At 42.2% G+C, this 23,410-nt stretch overlaps 1 protein-coding gene across 1 annotated transcript in view; it reads right to left on the reverse strand.

Moving 5' to 3' along the window:
• LPCAT1 (lysophosphatidylcholine acyltransferase 1) overlaps positions 1 to 23,410 on the reverse strand; it is a 624,443-nt gene that overhangs the window by 119,662 nt on the left and 481,371 nt on the right. Inside the window, 1 exon segment of the mRNA XM_030209843.1 lies at positions 20,683 to 20,836. Within this exon segment, the coding sequence (XP_030065703.1) occupies positions 20,683 to 20,836 (154 nt within the window).

The raw sequence follows: 23,410 nt of genomic DNA on the forward strand, positions 1-23,410 counted from the left end.
CTTATCTTTTGATAATTCAGTTGCCGGTTCTCTAGCTTCTTTGTATGTGCCCTCTCCCACGAACAGCAGTGTTTTGAATGCTTTCGGTTTCATTTTTGCGGTGGCAGCGCTGGATTGTTGCTTGTCTAGAATGGCCTTTGTTTCGGCAGTGTAATATTGCAAGTTCCATAATAATGATTTACAGTCTGTTTGTCCAGGTTTTTTTTTTTCCATTTACTTGATATTCCAATTTTGTTGTACAGCTTTTCTTCCTCTGATATGGGGAACATACTAAGTCGTTTGTTCATTGGTTTGCTCTGCTTGTCCATCAACATTAATTTTTTCACCCTCTCTAAGTCCCTCCTACTTCCCTATTTTACGTGTGTCACTTTTGTTTCTGACTTTAATGCATGTTTAGGCAGCACAACAGTGTGAATGATTTTATTTTGTATTGTATTGTCCTGGTTTTGCAGGCTTCCTTACTGTCGGCTGTTTTATTTTAATGCCTTTTGAGTTCCCTTCTTATGAATTATTTAATAGAAAATCTATTGTCTAGTGACTCTTTTATGGTACCATCCCCCAAGAGCTTACATGTGTTCAGCGTTACAAATCTTTCTTTCAATTTCCTTTTTTTTTATTATATCTACTTTATTTTTACTACTTTTGCAGTTTGTTTCAGGGGCTCTTCCCTGGGATATGCTATATTTTTATTTTATTTTTTTATTTTTTATTTTCTTATATACCAGTGTCACGCTATAACCATTGGGTTTGATATCGATGCCTGGGGCTTACACCCATTGGAGGTGACCCTTCAATGGATGACGGTATCTCAATTAATAGAAGCAGACTTCCATTCCATTTTCGGAGTGGCCTGCGGATTTGGCATTATGGCCCACATATGAGTTACCTAGTACAGATGAGCGTGGGGGCAATATAGAGATGTCTGACGCCTTTTCATTGCGAGTTTGGACTAGTTGACTAGGGCCTTCAAATATTTTTGAATGGTTAGTGGTAACAGAGAAAATTCCTAGTCTTTCAATGTTTTAGTTGGGTTAGTGGTAACAGAGAAAATTCCTCACCATAAATTTGTCAGTGTTTTGTTGTAAACGAGAAACATTCCAAACCACTGTAGGTCCATTGGAGGGTTTAGTTGTAAAAGAGAAGATTCCTAATCTGCGGAAATCCAGTGGACCGCTGCTCTTCGACTCAGAAGACCTTATTCGCGGGTTTTATGGGTTCTTTTTGGGAGTGGTTGCAATGTCCCTTTTTAGGGGCTCTATCATGGGCTGGAGCTCATGGCCAATTGTAACCGGAATAATTCTTGGCAGGCAGGGAAACCGGGTTTCCTTATGCTTTTAGAAGCACACTCTGGAGAGTAGTTTTCATTAATTAAGGATAGAGTAGTTTTAGTATAATATGGTTGACACTGCTCACTCTTGCACTGTTTTCTTAAACACTCCTTTCATCTTTGTGGCTCTCATTTGTCTGTCTATCTAACCCGCGGCAAAAGCGTTGAGCTTTCCGCCAATTGGTAATTTTTATTTTGGGTCTCTATGTTGGAGTACATTAGCAGATGCGTGAGTATGATTGTGTTATGTCTCTGCATGTTCTACTATCAGGATAATCATTGCATGTTTTTGTAAACTGTTAGCACATTATCATTTCTAGGTCTCCCTGCAATCTGTGAAGCTGCCTTTTCAACCACTGACCTTGGACTGGTCAATATATATTATTATTAATCTAGTTCATTTTTTCTATAGCAAATTATAGGTCTGGAACTTATTTGTAGACCACTTGCTCACTAGGTCCCGTTATTATACATATTGGGTGATGTTGTTCACTACCCATTATATCATATCTTCCTATCCGCACCCAACACCAGATACTGGTGATCTGACATCTATTCAGATCTCTGGTAAGGACTTTCCGTCCGAAACAAAACCTTTCTATTTTGCGGTTGATCTCCCTATGCCACCGAGAGTTCGGAAGGGCGTAGTGACCCCGCCAACTGTCCTCTTTCTCAATTGATTTTCTGCGCTGGAGATTACATTGCATGAATCGTGAGTATATTTTCATTTATTGTATGTGTTACTATTAAGCTTGCCGTTGTATACTTTCATGGCATGTTGGATTAGCTCTAATTTAAATGTTTTATTTTACCAAATTTAGGATTAAGATTTTGTCCTCAATACACAGGGACACCTCTGTATGTGGGACAATAACTATGTATGTGTATGAGTGTGGTTTTCCTTTTCTGTTTGTGTGCTGTGACTTGTAATTGGCTACTGGAATATTTATTTTTATGTCTTTTGTTTTGAAACCCTAAACAATTCCTTAACTGTGCACAATTCCAATGATTGGTTTTGAACTACATTTAGAAATATCTTGCTTCCTCTTCTGAGCTTTAAGTTTCCTACTTATCAGGGTTAGGTTACTGTTTTAATTTTATGTCTACATGTTCCTGTGTGTCCTGTGGTGAATAGCATAAATTAAACCAGCTAGTTATTAGGGAATCATTTTTTTTATTTTTAAATTAGTGCTTTAAGGTTACTCTGCGAGATTGCCTATCAACTGCAGTGGTAGTAAATCTCAAAGGAGTGTTTTTGTTTTTTTTCAGGATTGTATATTATTTCATTTAAGCAAAGTTTGTTTGATTTGTGACGAGATGTTAAATACCTGATTGTTTTTGATTTCTGGTAAATTGCTTTCACTAGAAATGCAAGCACTTTTTAGTTTTAATGATATAGGTGTGCGTCCGTGTATGTGTTCTTTGAAAATTGCATAATTATTTCAGATATTTCCTATGAAAGGTTCTATATTATATGCCATCTAAAACACTGTTTATTTGTGACGTTGTTTAAAATAACTAGTGCTGAAGTTCACTTCCTGGCTCTCTATTGGGGATGTGTTCCGTAATAATGAAGTAACTGTTTTAATTTTCCCTTTCACGTCTTATCTACAACTTTCAAACTTCCTTCCCTGCCTCTTAGAGATTTATAGTTTTAAGATATATTATTGTATAGAGTTACAGCATTTCTGGTTCTAAATAGGGTTTAGAGATTAACCCTTGCATAACATAACTACCTGGTAAATCCGAACTAAAGAAATTTAGGTTGCTATTATTTCAGAGCTATGTTCAGATAAGACTAGCTACAATTGCCAACTTCCTTTTTATTGAAAACCGTACCTCTGGTAGCAGATAAAGTAATAACCTTCTCCTCTTTTCCTCTCCTGAAGTATTAATTCTATGAAGACTAATTACACCAGCATGAAGTTTTAATATAAAAACTTCAACTTACAGTTTTTGTCTGATGTATAGTCCTATTTTCAGTCACCATAATGTCCAATGCTTGCAGTGAGCAGTAAACTCAAATTTGACACAGGAAACACCGTTATTTCCTGATTTCCTTAAGACCGAATGACAGAGATTAACCCTTGTAGTTCTTATTTTCTCTTAAGTTCATTTTTACAAAAACTTTGGACTCAGTATATGATACAGGAATTCATTACGTGTTTCAGATTTTTAATAACTAGATGGGTTTTTCTGTGGTCCTGTGTTATCCTTGCTACCCTTTGTTTAGAATTCAATTTATAATGTAGGACTACAAGCTGTTCCATTTATCATACTGGTCTATATGAACATATCATACTGGTCAATTTATGCATTTATTGCATTAATAAAAATTGTTATTATATCCTTGATTTTTGAATTCTACTAAAATGTTTTAAGAAATGCTCCTACTTGTCTCCTGCTTATAAATTGGCTCCTCCTCTGTATTTATAATATACTCTAAATTGTAAATTGATTCCTGGGAATATATAAGCTTATTTTTAGCTATCCCTCTGAATGTGAATCTTGATATGCTGTCATGATTTAGGGCCCAAATTGTGAAAGCATAGAAAGGATCAGTTTAGAATTTAATATAATTTTCATTTTCCAAATTGGCTCTGAACTATTACAGAGAACTATAGGTTATTGTCCTTCTCATTTGACCTAGTTAAACCTTGTAAAGGTCACGTGAGGAGGCCTCATAGAAATATAGAGTTTTTACATCTTTCTTTTCTGATATTGGCTTTTCTCTATCTTTTAAAATATCATGTTAAAGTCTGCATTTTCCTAGAGCACACTCTGACCACAATGTTTCCTCAGACTCTGCTGACTTCCTGTGCCAGCAACATCTAATCGACAGAGAAAAATTGTTTTCTACTTGTAACTTATGATTTTATATATTGAAACTATGCTCCACCTATTGGTGCCCCAAGGAACTAACAATGCATTCTTTGATTTTTTCTTTCTAATGGTCCTGTGCTGAGATTTGACCACTTGATATTACTTCTTATATTAGCTCTATTTATTAAGTCCTGTAGGTTGAGTGAAGACTGCTAATCCAATTCCTGACCTACCGCCTCTATTCCAGTTTGGTACTTCTGCTACAACTGACCTCTGACAAGAAAAAGAAGCGCTACCTTCTCCAATGAGAAATTTCTTTTGTCCAGATGATGTCATTAACTTAGACCTTCTTGGTTATGCTCTTAAATATTCTGCTGTATTAAATATTTTTACAGGCTCATCTTTTCCAGAACATACATGTCACTTTACGTATGAGCTCTCTATTACAACAGACAGCGACCGTGATTCCAGAAGATACTTCCATCACCTGGACTAGTTATGAGTTTTAAATTCCTGCACATTAGACTTCTGCTCTGATTATGACTATTTCCTAAGCTACCCTTCTTTCTGAATCATCTAACTCGTAAGTCCTGCTGGCCTCCTGCAGCTGAGGGCTCAACCCTTGGTGAATGTTAGTCATCGCAGGTGAAGATTCCATACCTATTGCAACGCATTATCCATGCCTTTTGCTTATTTTTGTTCACCATATTTATGACCCTCCATACATCAATAACTCGAACAATCAATTTTTATTATTAGTTTTTTGTACTCTTTTCTTTTGTTCCATTAACTTTACCATTGTTATTGGGTCATCTCTTCGTAGTAATTACCAATCTGTCTTGCACACTATGCAAGCCAGAAGTGGGGATACATTCTGCAAATCCCAATTCCTAGTATTAAGACTGTCACTTCTACTGATTCCTTGCCCAAGTTGCTGTTAGATCGTCCAGATTCTTCTGCACTTCCACCGCCTCAACCATGATCGATGAAAGAGAATTCAGAACTGATACTTCATTTGAGATTTACAGTTGCTGTTTATGGACATTATAGACTCATATTTTGTTTTATTTTCAGTTTAGTAGTAATCTTGTCTATATATTGAAAAGGTTTTATTTTTATTTTCCTATTATTTCCTTTATTGTTCTAATTGTTTTTCCAAGAGTTTCCCCGTTATTTCTGTTTATGTAATTTAAATTGAAGTTGATATTGCTCAGATACAGGGGTAACATCAAACCCTAATACTGGCTAAAATATCATAATGTAGGTGTAAACCCTGTTAGTATCAACCAGTTATGCAATTGTTTAACATTGGTGTAGGCTTACTTAAGCTGCATGTCTTTCTGTAGGTTTGACTAAGCTCCAAGTGGGGTAACGGATATATAAAATGCTTCCCATACTTCCAGGTCATTATGCATATGTCAAGATCCATGCATGACCTTTGTTAATATACATTTTCCTAGGATTGACCATTTTTGCTGTATAAGGCAACCTCATACTTGCTATCCACTTTTTAGTGCTCATGATTGGATGCCAATGATGAGTAATAGTAAGGTCCAGGAATTCCGACCTGTTTAAGGATTCTGAATACCTACAACCTTAAACAGCCTGCAATCTGAGTACTAACCATATAGTTGTTGAGCCACCATAACAATGCTTAATCAAAACCACTATTCCTTCCGAGGACCACTGAGATAGATACATTAGATTATCTCTCCATGCGCTATGCAACAGATATAATAGACGTCATAGAAAGACCTGAAAGTATTTACTAGTATGATCCACCTGAAATTGCTATTACCCGCATACCTATACTTCATGGGATTTTGTAGATGAACTCATGGATTTGTCCCATTCATAAAACCTCTCTCACTACAGGTTTGAGTAAGTCTCAAGAGAGATGACATCAGGATTAAGGCCCAAGGGATTGGGTAATATAAAAGGAATTCCATATGCCCAAAAATATACCACCTAAGAATGAAGTTTTCTGTCTTGCATAATATCTGCTAGCAATCCATAAGAGCAAAACTCCCCCTCTCGTTTGATAGCTTGCCACCTTCTGGAATGGATGATGACGAGCTTGACGAGCTTTGTGTCACCCCTCTCCAGAGGGGGTGACAAGTGGGGAATGTATAATTATAGTACAGCAAGAGGCCCTCACTGGATGCCCACCGGAAGGGTGGAAGGCCAGATTTTAGGACTCAGGCTGTAAAAATACCAGCTAGGTTTAAAAATTTATGACTGGCTGAGCAAGGACGTGCTTTTCCTGTAAGTTAATATGTGTCCCCGCTTGGGATCCATCCACTGGAATAGTGGTGGGTCAATTTACATACCTTAAACAGCTTAAACTGCTAAAAGGCACTGACTAGGCCTAAAAATCTGATGATGGCCTTGTTGCTAAGCACCTGCAGAAGCAGGGCTGCATGATAAGCCTCATTAGAATTTAGTGTGACATTCAAAAGCAGTGCAAAAGCCAAGATCAAGGAATTGATGGCTAAAATCCTAAGCCAGATCACAAGATGATATAAGACAGATTTGTCCATGTTTGGATGTCCGTATCTAGGGAGATACCATGTTTGGATGTTTGGATGTCCGTATCTAGGGAAGTGTTTACAAAAAGGGAAATTGCACAATAACTTGCAATAGCTAAAACGGAAAGAGGGGCACCTGACCGGAGGGCATGACTCATAGATTAAGCAAGATTAGAGAAAAAAAAATCCCTCTCCATAGACTTGTATTAGGACCAGATACTTTATAAGAGAAGGGCATCAGATAGATCGTTGGAGGTTCTCCCCAACGCATCTAGGACGCAGAGCTCCAGTCAGCTGAATCCAGAATTTGTCTGATGAATGTATCTGATTAAAGTCTGATTTGCAAATAAACTCTTCATTCCAAATGATGATTTGTGGGCTTCACTTAATGATGAAAGGCTGTAAGTATAAATGCTTTTGCTACATCAGGCTATCATTCGCTGCATTGTATAACCTGTAGTCTAAATCCAGTTTGTCATAAGGCTGGTATCTTTTCCTTAGACCTAACGTCTCCCTTAGAGGCAATAACTCCTTGATTACCCCAGTACTAGTGTTATTTAGAGATGGAGCCAGATTAAGGTCACTCTAGCCTTCTTGGGGGGGGCTCGGGACCCCTCTATTCACAACACCGCGCATGCGCGCGCTTGAAGGCTCTAGCAAACTTTTGTTGCTAGGAAGATTTCCGTTCCTCGGGGCTGCCGTGGACGTCACCCAGTCGTGAGAACAAGCAGCCAGCTTGTCCTCGGAGAATAATAGGCACACCAGGACCAGCTGTATGAAACACTAGAGCTGATGCAAAAAGCCTCTCGTGTGGTTACGGCAAGTTTAACACTGTTTTACTATTTTCCCAGGGCTTGCCTGGCTTCTTGAGGACTGTAAAGCGCACGGAACTCTGATGGGACTTTGCAGGATAGAAGCAAATATATTGTTATAAGGTTACAAATGAGATGTTTATCCATTCTGTGGCATGCAAAATAAAAGTTATGGTCATGCAGCTAAATTGGGAAAACTTTCCTAAGGTCTAGGGCAGTAGAAGAGTTGTTTAAGAAGAGTGGGTGTCTACCTACACCCACTTTCTCTCTAAACCCAATCACCCCGCCCTAGTTACTTTTGCAGCATCGGCCCCCGGCAATCCAACTACCCTACCTGCACTTCAAAAGTCTGGAGGGAGGGAGGGGTCAGGTGATTAGGTGGCTGCCACTAGATATAAGGGATTATGTTTTTTGAGTCAGGGTGGGTGGAAGGAAGGAAGGAAGGGGATGCCACTAGGCAGCAGGGAATGGGGTTATTTTGAGTCACGTGATGGGAGGAGAGGTTGGTGCCCCTATACATCAGGGTTTACTTTTAAAATTTTTTTTAGTCGTGGAAAGGGAGGGGGGCTTGAGCTGTTAGGTCGAGGGCCAATGCAAATGTTGATGAATGCCTTCTCCCATGTAAAAGACTGTGTGGAAGATGCTAACCCTAGTCTCCACTGCAACTGTGCAAAGAAGGATGATTTACAGTATCAGGACCTTCTAGAGAGCACTGGCTGCTGCTGACTCATCTGTCACCAACACTGCTTGTAACTGCAACAAAGTTTTTAAGACAGACTGAATAGAAAGCTTTATAGCTGTGTATATTTTGAAACTAAGGACTTTTTCTAGTTTTTTTTTAATTATTGCATTAGGAATAGGCATTTATTCCTCTCTTCAGTATTAAAGTATTATCCTGTATGTAATGCTAGAATTAATATTAAGCTTGTGAAATTTAAGCCAAAGAAAATATGTGCTTTTAAAGGGGATGTATTATTAGGAAACTGTATGTATCCATTTTGCCTTGATACTTATGTCCATTTCTTATCTTTACTCACTATGGGAGACACTCTCTCTTTGTTCTACTTTGCTGACCAGCTGAAGCGAGACCTGTCAAGTGCAGTGAAGAAAAGAAGATATCACCTGCTAATGTTAGAAGTGACCAACAGATGCTATCTCGGGAGTAAAAGCCCAACCATTTACCTAAACCAGAGGTGAAAGTTTCTGGATTAGGGAATGGAATGGTGAACATGGATGCATAATGGATTATAGCATGGCCACCTCAATTCTCAATACCTCTACGTGTGAGAATGGCTGAAAATGTCCAGACAAACCAAGCCTGCACTAGTCACAGCTTTCTTAGGAAAACTTGTCAGAGTCCTTTTTCCGGATAAGTGAAGAGTTTTTGTTAAGTGTCTATGGATTGGCAAGTTCATGACAGAATGGAATCTTAAATATAATTGCCTGTTTTATAAGAATAAGCGTTAAATGTTTGAATAGGAAAGTAGGTAAAATATGACTTTTATTATTCATACTGCTCTTTATAGAGATCACATGAATAAGAGTAGGGAATTGTGGAATCTAGTAAATAAATGGTTAATGTTAGTCTATAATACTTAAGAAAAATATTCTACATTTGATGGTAGAAAAATGCTGAGACTGACTTGTCCTCTCAGCCTTCACTTATCACCCTCTGGATTGTCCAGGCAACTCTAGGCAATAGCTAATAGATAAGCTATCTGTAGGAATGTTTACTTTTTCCCTACTTGGGCACCAGGGTGATACATTTACAGTCCTGTGATTTTCCATCTGTTTTCTGTCTAACCGTCTTATGTTTGTACTTGTCATTCCTTGAATGGAATGGATTCATTACCACATCTTTGGGTTAGCCTATAAAAATGTATCCATTTTGAATCTTAGTTAGGATAATCTAGAAGAGACTAATGTCCCTGCTGGTATTCCTCCTTGTTAACAAGCTATGCAAATCTAAAATAAATGACCAATTGGATTTATTTATTGAAATGCTATTTTCACAGCAGCTTGGCACTACTGTGTTTTTAAAATGACACCCTTCCTGTTGGTGCCTGAGGCAATCACCATTCAGGCACTGAGAGGAATGGTGACATTTTGCAATAAATTGCAAATTACTGCCACAATTTTTATGTGGCAGTAATTTGCATGCTCACTGATTATAGCTTGCTGTAGTATTTTTAAGGTGAAAATTTCATGGTAGAGTTGCAGGTCCTATATTCTGGCTGATGGAGACCTTAAAAAGAGAGGAAGTACAATAAAACAATTAGAGGTAATATTTGCCAAGTTAAAGATAAGTGTTTTATAGAGCATGATGTTCAAGGAATCATATTTACCAACTTATGTTGGTTGTCATTGAACAGATTCCTGTTCAGTTCAATGGGGACAAATTGGCTCGACTGCAACTGTGGGAACAGTTTTGGATCTTTGAATTGCAAGCAGTTAAACCTAGGGAACTTATGCATTGAGTGGCATACTATTATGTGATGGAACAATAAAATTAATTATGTTGTCATTTCCAGGTTCCTCCTTCATTAGCACAGAGGACAGTGCCATGTGTTGCAGACCTCTTGACTGCCCAGAAGCAAGGTTCCTGACAAAAGAGAGATTTCTGAATGGGGCTCTGTTAAACCTGTTGTATTGGAATATTGGATTATTTGAAGATAAGTTTGAACGTCTATATATTCCAACATTTGATTGGATGTTTCGAGGTTTTTACCCTATTTTGGATAGACACTGATTTTTGTCCTCATGTATTAAATTTGATTTTCAGTATATTATTTGGTGACTACATTATTTTGATTTTTTCATGCTGTGACACTTTGTTATTTGGTCACTTACACACAAGGTTGAGCCCTATGATGGTGGGTATGGAATGAGGAGTAGTCCTCAACCATTTTAAGGTTGTTTGCGATTTGGCTATCCTCCTGAGTCTGGTGTGTTCCAGTATCTCAATACGGTAAAATTATGCCTTACCTGATAATTTTCTTTCCTTTAGTCACAGCAGATGAATCAAAAAACCAGTGGGTTGTGTCCATCTACCAGCAGGTAGAGATAGAGAACCAAACTAAAGGGAGCCATACCAGCCGGCCAGCCCCTAAGCTATTTAGTATATGTCCCATCACAAAGCTGTAGAAAATATAACATTATAACAAGCAAGATTGCCAACTTCCTCACAATAATGAACCACAAATGTGCGGCTCGCGGAGCAAACTGCCACTGAACATATTAATGCAAAATAACATATTTTAGCTCCGAGAGACACAAAATGTCCGAAGCACTCATAAATTCTTCGCAACTCCTTTGCTCCTTTTCTGTTAAACGAGAATTCTTAACTGCACATTGGAAACAAAAAATCAGGGTGGGATCCTTACGAGCAGAAACATCCATTCTATAATGTTTTGAAAATGAATGTAACGACGCCCAAGTAGCTGCTCGACAAATCTCTTCCAACGAGAGGATTCCCGTTTCTGCCTAAGAAGTAGCCTGAGCTCGAGTCGAGTGAGCATGGAGCCCCGCTGGAGGAGATTGACCCACTAGGATGTAAGCCGAAGAAATGGCTTCCATGAGCCACCGCGCAATAGACAGCTTAGACGCCACGTCCCCATAGCGAGGACCTGCTAGCAAAACAAAAAGAAGATCCGAGCGTCTAAAATCACTGGTCACCTATAAATAACGTATCAGGACCCTCCAACATCGAGAAGCTTGAGGGAATCAAAATGAACTGGATAATCCTCCTGTTTAAAAGCAGGCAGGAAAATCTCTTGATTGACAAGAAACGCTGACACCACTTTCGGAAGAAAAGAGGGAACAGTCTGCAATGTAACCCCAGCCTCTGAAAACCAAAGAAAGGGGTCCCGGCACGATAATGCCTGAATCTCAGTGACTCTGCGGGCTTCTGCTTTTTTCGGGACCACGAAAAATATGGAATATAGGCCTGTGCGTTCTTCGAGCTTTGGCACAGGCACGATGGTGCCGTTGGACACTAGGTCTCTTAAAGAGGTTAGTATTGCATCCTGCTTGGCAGAAGTAGCGCACCAGGACTCCAAGAAAGAATTCCCAACATGAGTGGCAAATTCTATTTTGTGGTCTTCTTTGATAACATCAAGAACCCATTGGTCTGAGGTGATCTTGGTCCACTCTTGGAAAAATAGAGTCAACCGACCCCCTATTTTTGATTCCCAATTGTGGGGCAGTGCCCTGTCATTGTGAAGGCCGAGAAGCTGCTCCCTGCCAAGCTCTGGACCCTGCACCTCTTTTGTTGGAATGAAAGGGATTTTGTTGCTGAAACCTAGGGGCTGTTGTAATGCTGCAGAAGGTCTACCTGGATGCAGTGACGATCCTAGGTCAGCTGCCACCCGGGGTGGATTGCCGATGCGCACCCCCCACCGGATGCAGCACGACACCCCCCCCCCCCCCCGAGTGCACGCCGCTGGAGGGATGCACAGAGCAGTCGCGCGCCTGTCAGCTCCGCTTGCTCACTGCTCACTCTGTCCCGGAACAGGAAGTCTGTTCTGGGGCAGAGGGAGCAGGGAACCAGCTGAGCCGACAGGCGCGTGGCCGCTCTGTGCACCCCTTCAGCGGTGTGCACCCGGGGCGGACCGCCCCGCCCTTGGTATGCCGCTGCCTGGACGATAATGTCTGGAATCTCTAAATCGAGGTCTCGAGGCTCCCAAGCGAGCCTGAGGCTTGGGTCTGTCTTCCGGAAGCTGCTGAGATGTGGAATTCCCCCAAATCTTTAACAATCTTTTCCAGTTCCTCTCCAAAAAGAAGTTTACCCCGGAAGGGTAACTTAGTCAGGGATTGCTTGGATGCTATCTCCAAGGCCCAATGCCGAAGCCACAGTAATCTATGAGCGGTGACTGCCAAGGCCATACTCTTGGCCGAAGCTCTCACCAAATCATATAATGCATCCGCCAGGTACGCTAAGGCCATCTCCATCTTAGGAAGACCTGACATCTGGCAGGAAGCCTTGGGTTCCTACTCTGTAGACTGCTGTAACCAATCAAGGGAAGCCCTTGCTGCGTAGAAACCACACACGGAAGCTTTAAGAGCCAAAGCCGAAACTTCAAATGCTTGCTTCAGCGTCTCTTCTAGCCTTCTGTCCTGTAGGTCTTTTAACGCCACCCCACCTTCCACCGGAAGGGTAGTTTTCTTCGTGACCACTGTCACCAAGGAATCGACAAGGGGTAGCTCAAATCTCTCTGCCTGACTGCATAGGATAAAGGTGAGACATAGCTCTAGACACCCGTAAAGGAGCGTCCGGCTCCGACCACTGCGCCGTGATGATCTCCTGGATGGCTCCATGCACGGGGAAGGCCTTGGATGGTCTCCTCGTGCTAGCCATGTGCACATTCACAGTGGCAGCTGCTGACGCTTCAGGGTCCTCAATGTGCAACACTTCCAGGGCAGAAGAAATGAGGGAGGAAAGTTCCTCCCTGTGAAAATCCATACCATGGAAGGATCATCTGGATCCTACGCGGTGATCTTCTCCTCCTCCAACTACTCTGTGCCAGAAGCGCTCAGGGAGGTCCTTGAACTTCCAGGAAGAGAGGGACTGACAGAAAGCGGTCCAATAGAACCCGCGTCTGAGCCAGAATCCCTGCATCTGCGCTTGTGAGCCTGGTCCAGCCTAACGGCCATCGGACCTCCATCCACACTCTCCATAGAGGAAGCATGTCCCCCAACCCCCCCCCCCCCCCCCCGAGACAGGAGGAGGAGGAAGAGAGCGCTTCAGCAAAAAAGCCTGATGCAACAAGAGGATAAATTCAGGAGAAAAACCTGTACCTGAATCAGCCACGCAGCCCTCATTCTAGAAGGCCCAGAATCCCTAGAGACATCCTCAGCGTCCACACAAGCGAAATCCCTACGTTTTGGGTTCTCAGGAGCCTGAACAAGCACTAGAGAGTCGGGGGAAGAAACAGAGGGTGATTCCAAAATGGCGTCCGCATTGTAAATTTTAATCATAAGGGCCCTCTTTGCGCCCTAGGAATACCCTTCTCCAGGGACAAAGGGGCTGCGCTTCCACTATGTGTTGGGCCGCCTGCCTAAATCCTTTTGATATTCCATCCCAGTGATATCTGTGTTGTGTAGATACCAGAAGGCGTAAGTCTAGAATACTGTCCATGAGCATGGCCTTCTGTCTATCAGCATCTAAGTAAATCCTTGGTCATCTATGTATTTATATGTATTCTATTAAAATGTAACAGTAATTTCTATAGACATTGAGTGTTAGTTGTGTGTGTGGCTTAGTTTATAGTATCAATGAAAGATGAAGAATACTTGAAAATAAAGACAGAGATAGATTTCAGAGAGAAGGTTTTATTCTTACCAAGTTTTTCAAAGTACAGACATCAAACAGATTCTGGATTCAACAGCACAGGGCCCTGCCGTCCGAGAAGAAGCGTTGGGGAGGATTCCAACTTTCTCTCAAAATCTTCTCTCTTTTATAGCCACAAATCCCAATAGAAGTCTATTGTGAGGTACCTTTTTTTTTCTAATATTTCTCAATTTCTGAGATCATACTTTAGTTGCCCCTATTATATATCTCTCCATTAGATGAGTGTTAGTTGTGTGTGTGGCTTAGTTTATAGTATCAATGAAAGATGAAGAATACTTGAAAATATAGACAGAGATAGATTTCAGAGAGAAGGTTTTATTCTTACCAAGTTTTCAAAGTACAGCATCAGCGATCCCTGCGCGGGAAACTGGCGCAGTAGAACAAAATGTCCCTGAATCTCCTCCACCTGTGTCTGAACAGCCCGCAGAGCAAATGCCCGCCGTCGACCTGTGCTTTCCACAACGGGCACAGCGCTTAACGTTTTCGGCCGCCATAGCAACCGGACGGAGGCAAAAGAAGGGAAGAATCTTAGAGAGCTTCACTCACCCAAAGCTGAGCAGACAGAAAATCCCTCTATCTCAGAATGCTGCCTCTGCAGCACTGTGTCTGTGCAGAGGAAAACTCCCAAACAAACAAAAGAAGCAGGATCAGAGCACTGTCTGAATTGCTCTAAGTCTCTCAGAGTTGTTTTTTTGGTTTTTTTTTTTTTTAAGTGAGGAAGTTAGCAGAGAGAATCAAAGGCACAGGGAGAGGGACTTTCGCAGGGTGAAGCATGGACAGGCAGGTAAGCCAGTATGATTCCAAAGGGGGTCAGAGACCACACAGCCATCCCTGGTCTCAACTGGCTACCAGCCCAGGAGACAGTACAGGTCCTGAAAATCCAGGAGCTGGGACAGATCTGTCTACCATCTGCTGGAGATAGAGAGGCTGGCCGGCTGATATAGCTCCCTTTAGTTTGGTTCTCTATCTCCACCTGCTGGTAGACGGACACAACCCACACTGGTTTCTGGATTCATCTGTTGATGACGCTATGGAAACAATCGTTACTACACTGAGGACTCTTCCACAATTATAAAAATTATTACTGCTATAGTAATTACTAAGATTTAGTTGCTGAATAATATGACTGATCTATAGGGGGTATTGTGCTTTGATATTATTATATTTGCTCTATTTTTGAGTTTATATATTTTTTCAAAATTTCCCCAAGCAAGACAATTTATTATTTATTTATTATTTTGTTTAGAATAGCAAAAATCATTCCCACTAGCATCTACTGGAACTGTGCAGTGGCGACAGCATTTTAGTTTGGAGTTACTCTCCTGTCTTAAGCTGTTTTACCCTCTCTTTTGTGTCTGTGCTTAAGCTGTAGTAAAAGCATGCTGCCAGATTCAACTAAGAGGCATGCCTACTTTTATAAACTAATCCCTCCATAATTGCTCCTTAATCCAACAATAACTCCCTTTCTATAGATGAGTCAGAATACCGGTGTACTATTTATATGCTTTATTTACAAACTAGTAAAAAAGGCCCGTTTCTGACACAAATGAACGGGCGCTAGCAAGGTTTTCCTTGGAGTGTGTATGTTTGGGAGAGTGTATGTGAGAGTGACTGTTTGAGAGTCAGAGTGAAAGTGTGAGTGTGTGAGAGAGAGAGTGAGTCTGGGTGTGAGTGTGTTTGTGAGAGAGTGTGTGTGTGAGAATGAGAGTGTGTGCAAGTGTGTATGTGAGACACAGTGTGAGAGAGTGTGTGTGTGTGTGTGGGCGAGAGAGAGAGTGTGTGTGTGTGTGTGGGCGAGAGAGAGAGTGTGTGTGAGACACAGATTCTCTGTGAGAGTGAGTGTATGAGACCAAGCGAGTGTGTGAGTGACTGTGTGGCACATAGAGAGTGAATGTGATACAGTGTGAGACAGAGTGTGTGAGAGTGAGAGTCAGAAAGACATTGTATATGAGAGAGAGAGTGTGAGCCGTGCCCTCCCAATCCATGGCCATCTGTCCCCTGCCCCCTCCATTCATCCTTTTCCAGCAATTCCCCTATCTCCCTGAGCCCTGCCCTCCTAATCCATGGCCATCCATGTTTCTCTGTCACCTGCCCCCTCCATTCATCCCTATCCAGCATTTCCCCTCTCTGCCTGAGGCCTGTCCCTGCAATCCATATCCATCCATGCCCATCTGTCCCCTCCATTCATCCCTATCCAGCAATTCCCCTCTCCCTGAGTCCTGCCCTTCCAATCCATGTCCATCCATGCTCCTCTGTCACCTGGCCCCTCCATTTTTCCCTATCCAGCATTTCCCCTCTCTGCCTGAGGCCTGCCCTGCAATCCATATCCATCCATGCCCATCTGTCCCCTCCATTCATCCCTATCCAGCAATTCCCCTCTCCCTGAGTCCTGCCCTTCCAATCCATGCCCATCCATGCTCATCTGTCACCTGGCCCCTCCATTTTTCCCTATCCAGCATTTCCCCTCTCTGCCTGAGGCCTGCCCTGCAATCCATATCCATCCATGCCCATCTGTCCCCTCCATTCATCCCTCTCCAGCAATTCCCCTCTCCCTGAGTCCTGCCCTTCCAATCCATGCCCATCCATGCTCATCTGTCACCTGGCCCCTCCATTTTTCCCTATCCAGCAATTCCCCTCTCTCCCTGAGCCCTGCCCTCCCAATCCATGCCCATCCATGCTCCTCTGTCCCCTGCCCCCTCCATTCTTCCTTTTCCTGTAATTCCCCTCTCTTCCTTCCATGACCCCCCCTCGCATCCATGCTCCTCTCTGTCCCATGTCCCAGCCTGGCCCGCCCTCTTCTTCCCCCCCCCCCTCTTCGCATCCATGCTGTCGTTTTTCCCCTGCCCTCCTGCTCCCAGTGTTCAACTTTGCTGCCCACCCTCTTCTATCCCCCCAACATCCCTTTTCTTTTGTTTTTTTTTTTTAATTTACCTCCGTGGTGGCGGTTCCGGCAGCGCAGCGTCAGGGAAGGAGGCGGCGTTTCCGACGTCTAGCCTTCCCTTCGCTGTGTTCCGCCTTCTTCTGACGTCATCATTGACGTCAGAAGAAGGCGGAACACAGCGAAGGGAAGGCTAGAGACGTCGGGAGCGCCCCCTCCTTCCCTGACGCTGCGCTGCCGGAACCGCCACCACAGAGGTAAATCTAATATACTAAAACGCACCGTGCGTGGGTGCGATCAGTTTGTTTTTTTTTTCTGCCCTCGCGATCCGTGTGTTTTCCCCGCCCTCGACGTCATGACGTTTGACGCGAGGGCGGGGCAGAGACGGCTGGGTGGCTTCACACCACGAACGCCACAAACCCTTCAGGGAGTGTTTTAGTGACTTCAGAACGTTGTCCTCATTAGAACGTTCACGGTGCGTTTTATTATATTAGATGTAGGGGTCTTTTTACTAAGGTGTGCTGAAAAATGGCTTGCAGTAGTGTAGGCGCAGATTTTGGGTGTACGCCGATCCATTTTTCAGCGCACCTTAAATTTTTGTCGAAAATGGACATGTGGCAAAATAAAAATTGCTGTGCGTTCATTTTGGGTCTGCAACCTTACTGCCAGCCATTGACCTAGCAGTAAAGTCTCACGCGGTAATCGGGCAGTAATGACCTATGAATGTCAAACACCACCTGGCGCGCATCTAAAAATAAAACTTTTTTCTCGGCTGCATGTATTGGATGCGCGTCAAAAATAAAATTACTGAAAGAGCCACGCGGTAACTCCATTTTGGCGCGCATTGTGCGCGTGTAGATGCTTATATGGCTAGTAAAGGGCCCCTTAAATGGCTGCTTAAACATGAGCTTCAAAAAACTTCCCACTACAGTTTCCTTGCACAATTCAATGTAAAGTACAATTACAACAGTAACATTCCATGGACGTTACTGCTCTGACCTTCCATGGTGCAAACTATAGCCTATGGACTTTAAAAAGCAAGCATAAGATCAAAGAAAACATACTTAATGTGATTTAGAAATACTATACATCTACAAGGTAATTTTAGATCAAAAGTTCCACTCAAAAACTAGAACTCTTGGCTTAACAGCCAGGAATTCCAGTCTCCTTTTCTGGGTATCTCTAGTGAAGTCAGGAAATACTTGTATTAATGAGCCCAAAAACTTTGCTTTCATATGACAAAAATAAAGACAAAAAAATATTATTCCTATCAAGTTCTAGAGCAAAAGTCACCAGCTTTATTCTGTGGATGTAAAGTTTAAAAGCAGATAAATAAAAAATGAAAAGAAAAAAAAAAAAAGCAAGCTTAAGGGTCCTGTACAACTATTTCCCAAACAGCCAGTGTAGGTAACTTTAAAACAATACAGGAATGTAAGACCTTTGAAGTCAGAATGATTGAATATTTTGACACCCAACAGGACTTAACAAGGATCTGGGTTTTCTAACCCATTATAAACCATAAAATTGTATTTCTCTGTTTATCACCCTCCTCTCAACTACCCAAACCCATCCTGTTAGAATATCAATGAAATGCTTTGATGTCCCCATGCATACCTCCTACCCACCCCCACCCTGTCAGACTGTCAAAGTAATGCTTGGATGTTTCACTTATATATACTATCTGCTACCACATTTGCTTATTTCCGATCTGACGAAGAAGGGCAACTTTCGAAAGCTAATCAAAAAATGTATTAAGTTATGTCCAATAAAAAAGGTATCTTATTTTCTTTTCCATGTTTTATTTTGTTTGATTTCTATTGATAACCAAACAGCCAGTAAAGCTGTCTGTCCCTCCATGATACAGCTTTAATGCTTTTTAACTGACATCCACTGTCAGCTCCTTAACTGTGGCCCTTGGTCAGGAACAAACACAGCCTCACATACAGCCCCCCCACTGGCACAAACTTAATCCAGGGTGTATTTCCAGTAGCCTGCAGTTACTTTTCCTACCTTGTTAATCTGTCCTGGGGGAAATAATCTTCCCAGATATTTTAAGAATGAGATAAAATTTTCCCTATGGTTTCAAATCAAGATCCCTTACATAGATAACATACATGTATGTTATGTTAATAAATAAATATAAATAATAATATACATTCACAATGAATACTTATGAACTAGATTTGCATCCAATGGAGGCAAATGTATGCAAATCTATTATGGCTATTCTCTGTTTGGGAAATAGTTTTATTCTTCTTTTATTTTGCAAAACCCTGTCAAGCTCTTTAATTTTTCAATGAAAACTCTGAAAATATTCAAGTTCCTACCTCACTGAAAAATCTGACACCAAATCTCAAACATTCCCCAACTCTGTTTTTCCTTCTAAAACCATCCTATGGCTTTGCAGTTTTCATCCTTCTACCTTTTCTCTGCAAACAGGTTCAGTGCATTTGTTCTAGCAAAAAAGGGGCCGGTACTCAAATGTCAGGTCATCCTTCAGGTGTGGGGGTGATCACTGAGGAACCCACCCCACAATAGCCAGGCCCCCTGAAACCAGTCACAGAATCTATAAAAAGGCAGAATTGGTGTGTAGAGCCTGACCACTTTCATTAAAACTTGGGGACCATGGGACAATTTTAGCAGACAATGGAAAAGGTGCCGGTACTCAGTACCCCCTCAAAAAAAGCTCTGAACAGGTTAAGCCTTTCATCAACAACTGCTAATTAGTTCCAGGTGAACCCCTGCTCACTACATCTTCCAGACTGCTTGTCTCTAATATGGGTTCACCTGCTTCCAGTTCAGGACCACATCTCATGGCATTCTCATGAGCACACTCCTTTCAGGTAGGGTTACTATATTTGCTCCCCCCCCCCAAAAAAAAAGAGGACACATGCCCCGCCCCTGCCACACCCTCGGTCACATACTGCCCACACCTTTCACACCCCCCGCCCCCTCCTGTCACACTCCCCTAAGGGTGTCCTATTCTCCCCTCCCCTTGATTAACTGGCATATTATAAGTATTTCTATTTTTTAATAATTGAATGTAGATTAGTTTTTACAAAATTTACCTTACCACTGTTTAATTTTAATCCAGGTAGCATTTTTAAGCTGTTAATTGTTGATTCACCCAAATTATTCTGGATTGGTGGAGGGGAAATTTTGGATGAAGCACAGAAGATAATAGTTAATAAAAGCTGGTATGTTGCTAAAGAAATTATATAGAAAGGTCTGAATAATATTTGTTCAGGAAGGGAGTCTATCATAGACATGCCATTAATATCCACTCTGCCTTTAAGCCGCCTTCTGAGAACCAGTTCACCCAAGTTTAGTGTGGTACACTAAGCAACTTGTCACTGGTTATACAGAACTTCGGTGCTAGAGACTCCAGAGAGAATAAAAGAGCCCTGAAAGTAGGGCAGTACAGTAAGGGAAGGGGAGGACAGGACACCACTAGGCCTGCCAGCCTGCCCGTTTGTCCGCAAATCCGGGCAAACAGTCAGGCTGGCAAAACCCATCTGGTTGCCCGGCCATGTACTCAAAAAGAGGACGTGTCTGGGTAAAACCGGACATTTGGTAACCCTACTTTCAGGGCTCTTATTCTTTGGGTGAATCAATAATTAACAGCTTAAAAATGCTACCTGGATTAAAATTAAACAGTGGTAAGGTAAATTTTGCAAAAACTAATCTACATTCAATTGTTAAAAAATAGAAATACTTAAAATACGCCAGTTAATCAAAATATTAAAATGCAAAAATCCTGGACAAAGGCTTGATTATCAGTTACTTTGCTTGATTTCCTTATTTTGGAATCAGGCAATTCATACTACAGAGTGGTTATTAAAACATTAACTAGTGGGATTATTGCAACGGCCTAAGACAGAATTCTTCTCTCATGAAACAAAGCAAATAAATGTTCCAATGTCTCAGAGACCGGGACTTGCAATGGCCTAGGACAGAATTCTTACCTCATGAAACAAAGCAAACAAATGTTCCAATGTCTCAGAGACTGGGACATCTAAGTATATTGCAAATTCTCTAAGAGTGATCCTTTCTCCTCTTCTTTTCTTGGCGCTTTCTGAATATTTATCAAGGTCTTTTCCAAGCTTTTCCGGGATTAGTCTTCCCAAAAGAAAGAAAGGAAAGCTTTAATTCAGACATTTCATATTACCACAGTTATTTTCATTAACAGTTTTGGAATAAAGTTTAAACAATCTAGTCAGTCTGTTTCTGAAGACAAGTCTATATTGTAATGTTGCAGTGATAAAGCGTCAAGATACTTACCTGTAGCAGGTATTCTCCGAGTGCAGTAGGCTTCATATTATCATGTGGGTGACGCAGATCCACGTTGCCTGGTCCAGCATTTTGCCAAAGCTAAAAATAGAGCTTTATGGAGTGCAAACCACGCTCCACCTCACATGCACGAGTGCCTTCCCGCCTGTCACACGAATGCAGTCTCCTCAGTTTAATACTAAAGCAAAAAAATAAAGTAAAAATAACCAAGGAGACAACTCCAAGGGGAGGAGGGAGGAACTGTGAGAATATGAAGCCTGCTGTCCTCGGAGAATACCTGCTACAGGTAAGTATCTTCACTTTATCCAAGGACAAGCAGGCTTCAATCTTCTCACAACTGGGGAATCCCTAGCATCCAGTCTCACCCAAAACAAACATTGGTCAATTGGGCCTTGCAACGGCGAGGACATAAAATAGATGAACCTGAAACTATATACAATCTGAATGAGGGTATAGAATGGAACAGAATAAAATGGGCCTAGGAGGGTGGAGTTGGTTTCTAGACCCCAAACAATTCTGCAACACTGACTGCCCAAACAGACTATTGCAATGGGTATCCTGCTCAAGGCAGTAGTGTGATATGAATGTGTGGACTGAAGACCATGTTCCAGCTTTGCAAATTTCTTCAATGGAGGCTGACCTCAAGTAGGCTACAGACGCAGCCATGGCCCTGATAATATGAGCTAAGACATGACCCTCCAATGGCAGATGATGTTTAATGTGAGCAAATGCAAAATGATGCATGTGGGAAAGAGGAACCCGAACTATAGCCACGAGATGCAAGGTTCTGAGTTAGGAGTCATGGACCAGGAAAAGGACCTAGGAGTCATAACTGACAATACTTTTAAACACTCTACTCAATGTTATGCGGTGGCAAAAAAAGCAAACAGAACAATAGGTATACAGAAAAAATCAAGAGGAGGAACACGGAGAGGAATACCGGATGAAACTGAAAGAAGCCAAGAAAGAGATACGTCTGGCGAAAGCGCAAGTGGAAGAACAAATGGCTAGAAATGTAAGGAGGGGTGACAACATTTTTCTTTCAGCATATTAGTGAAAGGAGGAAGACTAAAAAGGGAATTGTGAGACTGAAAGATGCTGCGAACCGCTATGTAGATAATGATGAAGAAAAAGCAAATTTGCTAAATAGATACTTTTGTTCCGTTTTCACAGAAGAAAATCCTGGAGAAGGACCACGATTGATTGGCAAAAGTACATATGAGAATGGAGTGGATATAGCACCGTTCACGGAAGACAGTGTGTATGAACAACTTGAAAATCTAAAGGTGGACAAAGCCATGGGACCGGACGGGATCCACCCCAGGATATTGAGGGAGCTCAGAGAGGTTCTGGTGGGTCCTCTTAAAGATTTGTTTGATAAATCCTTGGAGACGGGAGAGGTTCCATGGGATTGGAGAACGGCGGACGTGGTACCTCTTCACAAAAGTGGTGATAGGGAAGAAGCTGGAAACTACAGGCCGGTAAGCCTCACTTCGGTTATTGGAAAAGTAATGGAAGCGATGCTGAAGGAAAGGATAGTGAATTTCCTGGAAGCCAATAAGTTGCAAGAACCGAGACAAAGCGAATGCTACATACCTGTAGAAGGTATTCTCCGAGGACAGCAGGCTGATTGTTCTCACTGATGGGTGACGTCCACGGCAGCCCCTCCAATCGGAACACTTTCTAGCAAAGTCCTTTGCTAGTCCTTGCGCGCCGATGCGCATGCGCGGCCGTCTTCCCGCCCAAACCGGCTCGTGCCGGCCAGTCTCATATGTAGCAAGACAAAGAGAAGGGAAGACACAACTCCAAAGGGGAGGCGGGCGGGTTTGTGAGAACAATCAGCCTGCTGTCCTCGGAGAATACCTTCTACAGGTATGTAGCATTCGCTTTCTCCGAGGACAAGCAGGCTGCTTGTTCTCACTGATGGGGTATCCCTAGCCCCCAGGCTCACTCAAAACAACAACCATGGTCAATTGGGCCTCGCAACGGCGAGGACATAACTGAGATTGACCTAAAAAATTTACCAACTAACTGAGAGTGCAGCCTGGAACAGAACAAACATGGGCCTAGGGGGGTGGAGTTGGATTCTAAACCCCGAACAGATTCTAAAGCACTGACTGCCCGAACCGACTGTCGCGTCGGGTATCCTGCTGCAGGCAGTAATGAGATGTGAATGTGTGGACAGATGACCACGTCGCAGCTTTGCAAATCTCTTCAATAGTGCCTGACTTCAAGTGGGCTACCGACGCTGCCATGGCTCTAACATTATGAGCCGTGACATGACCCTCAAGAGCCAGCCCAGCCTGGGCGTAAGTGAAGGAAATGCAATCTGCTAGCCAATTGGATATGGTGCGTTTTCCCACAGCCACTCCCCTCCTGTTGGGATCAAAAGAAACAAACAAT

This window comes from Microcaecilia unicolor, chromosome 1, assembly GCF_901765095.1.
Source record: "Microcaecilia unicolor chromosome 1, aMicUni1.1, whole genome shotgun sequence".
In the NCBI taxonomy this organism is placed as follows: domain Eukaryota; kingdom Metazoa; phylum Chordata; class Amphibia; order Gymnophiona; family Siphonopidae; genus Microcaecilia; species Microcaecilia unicolor.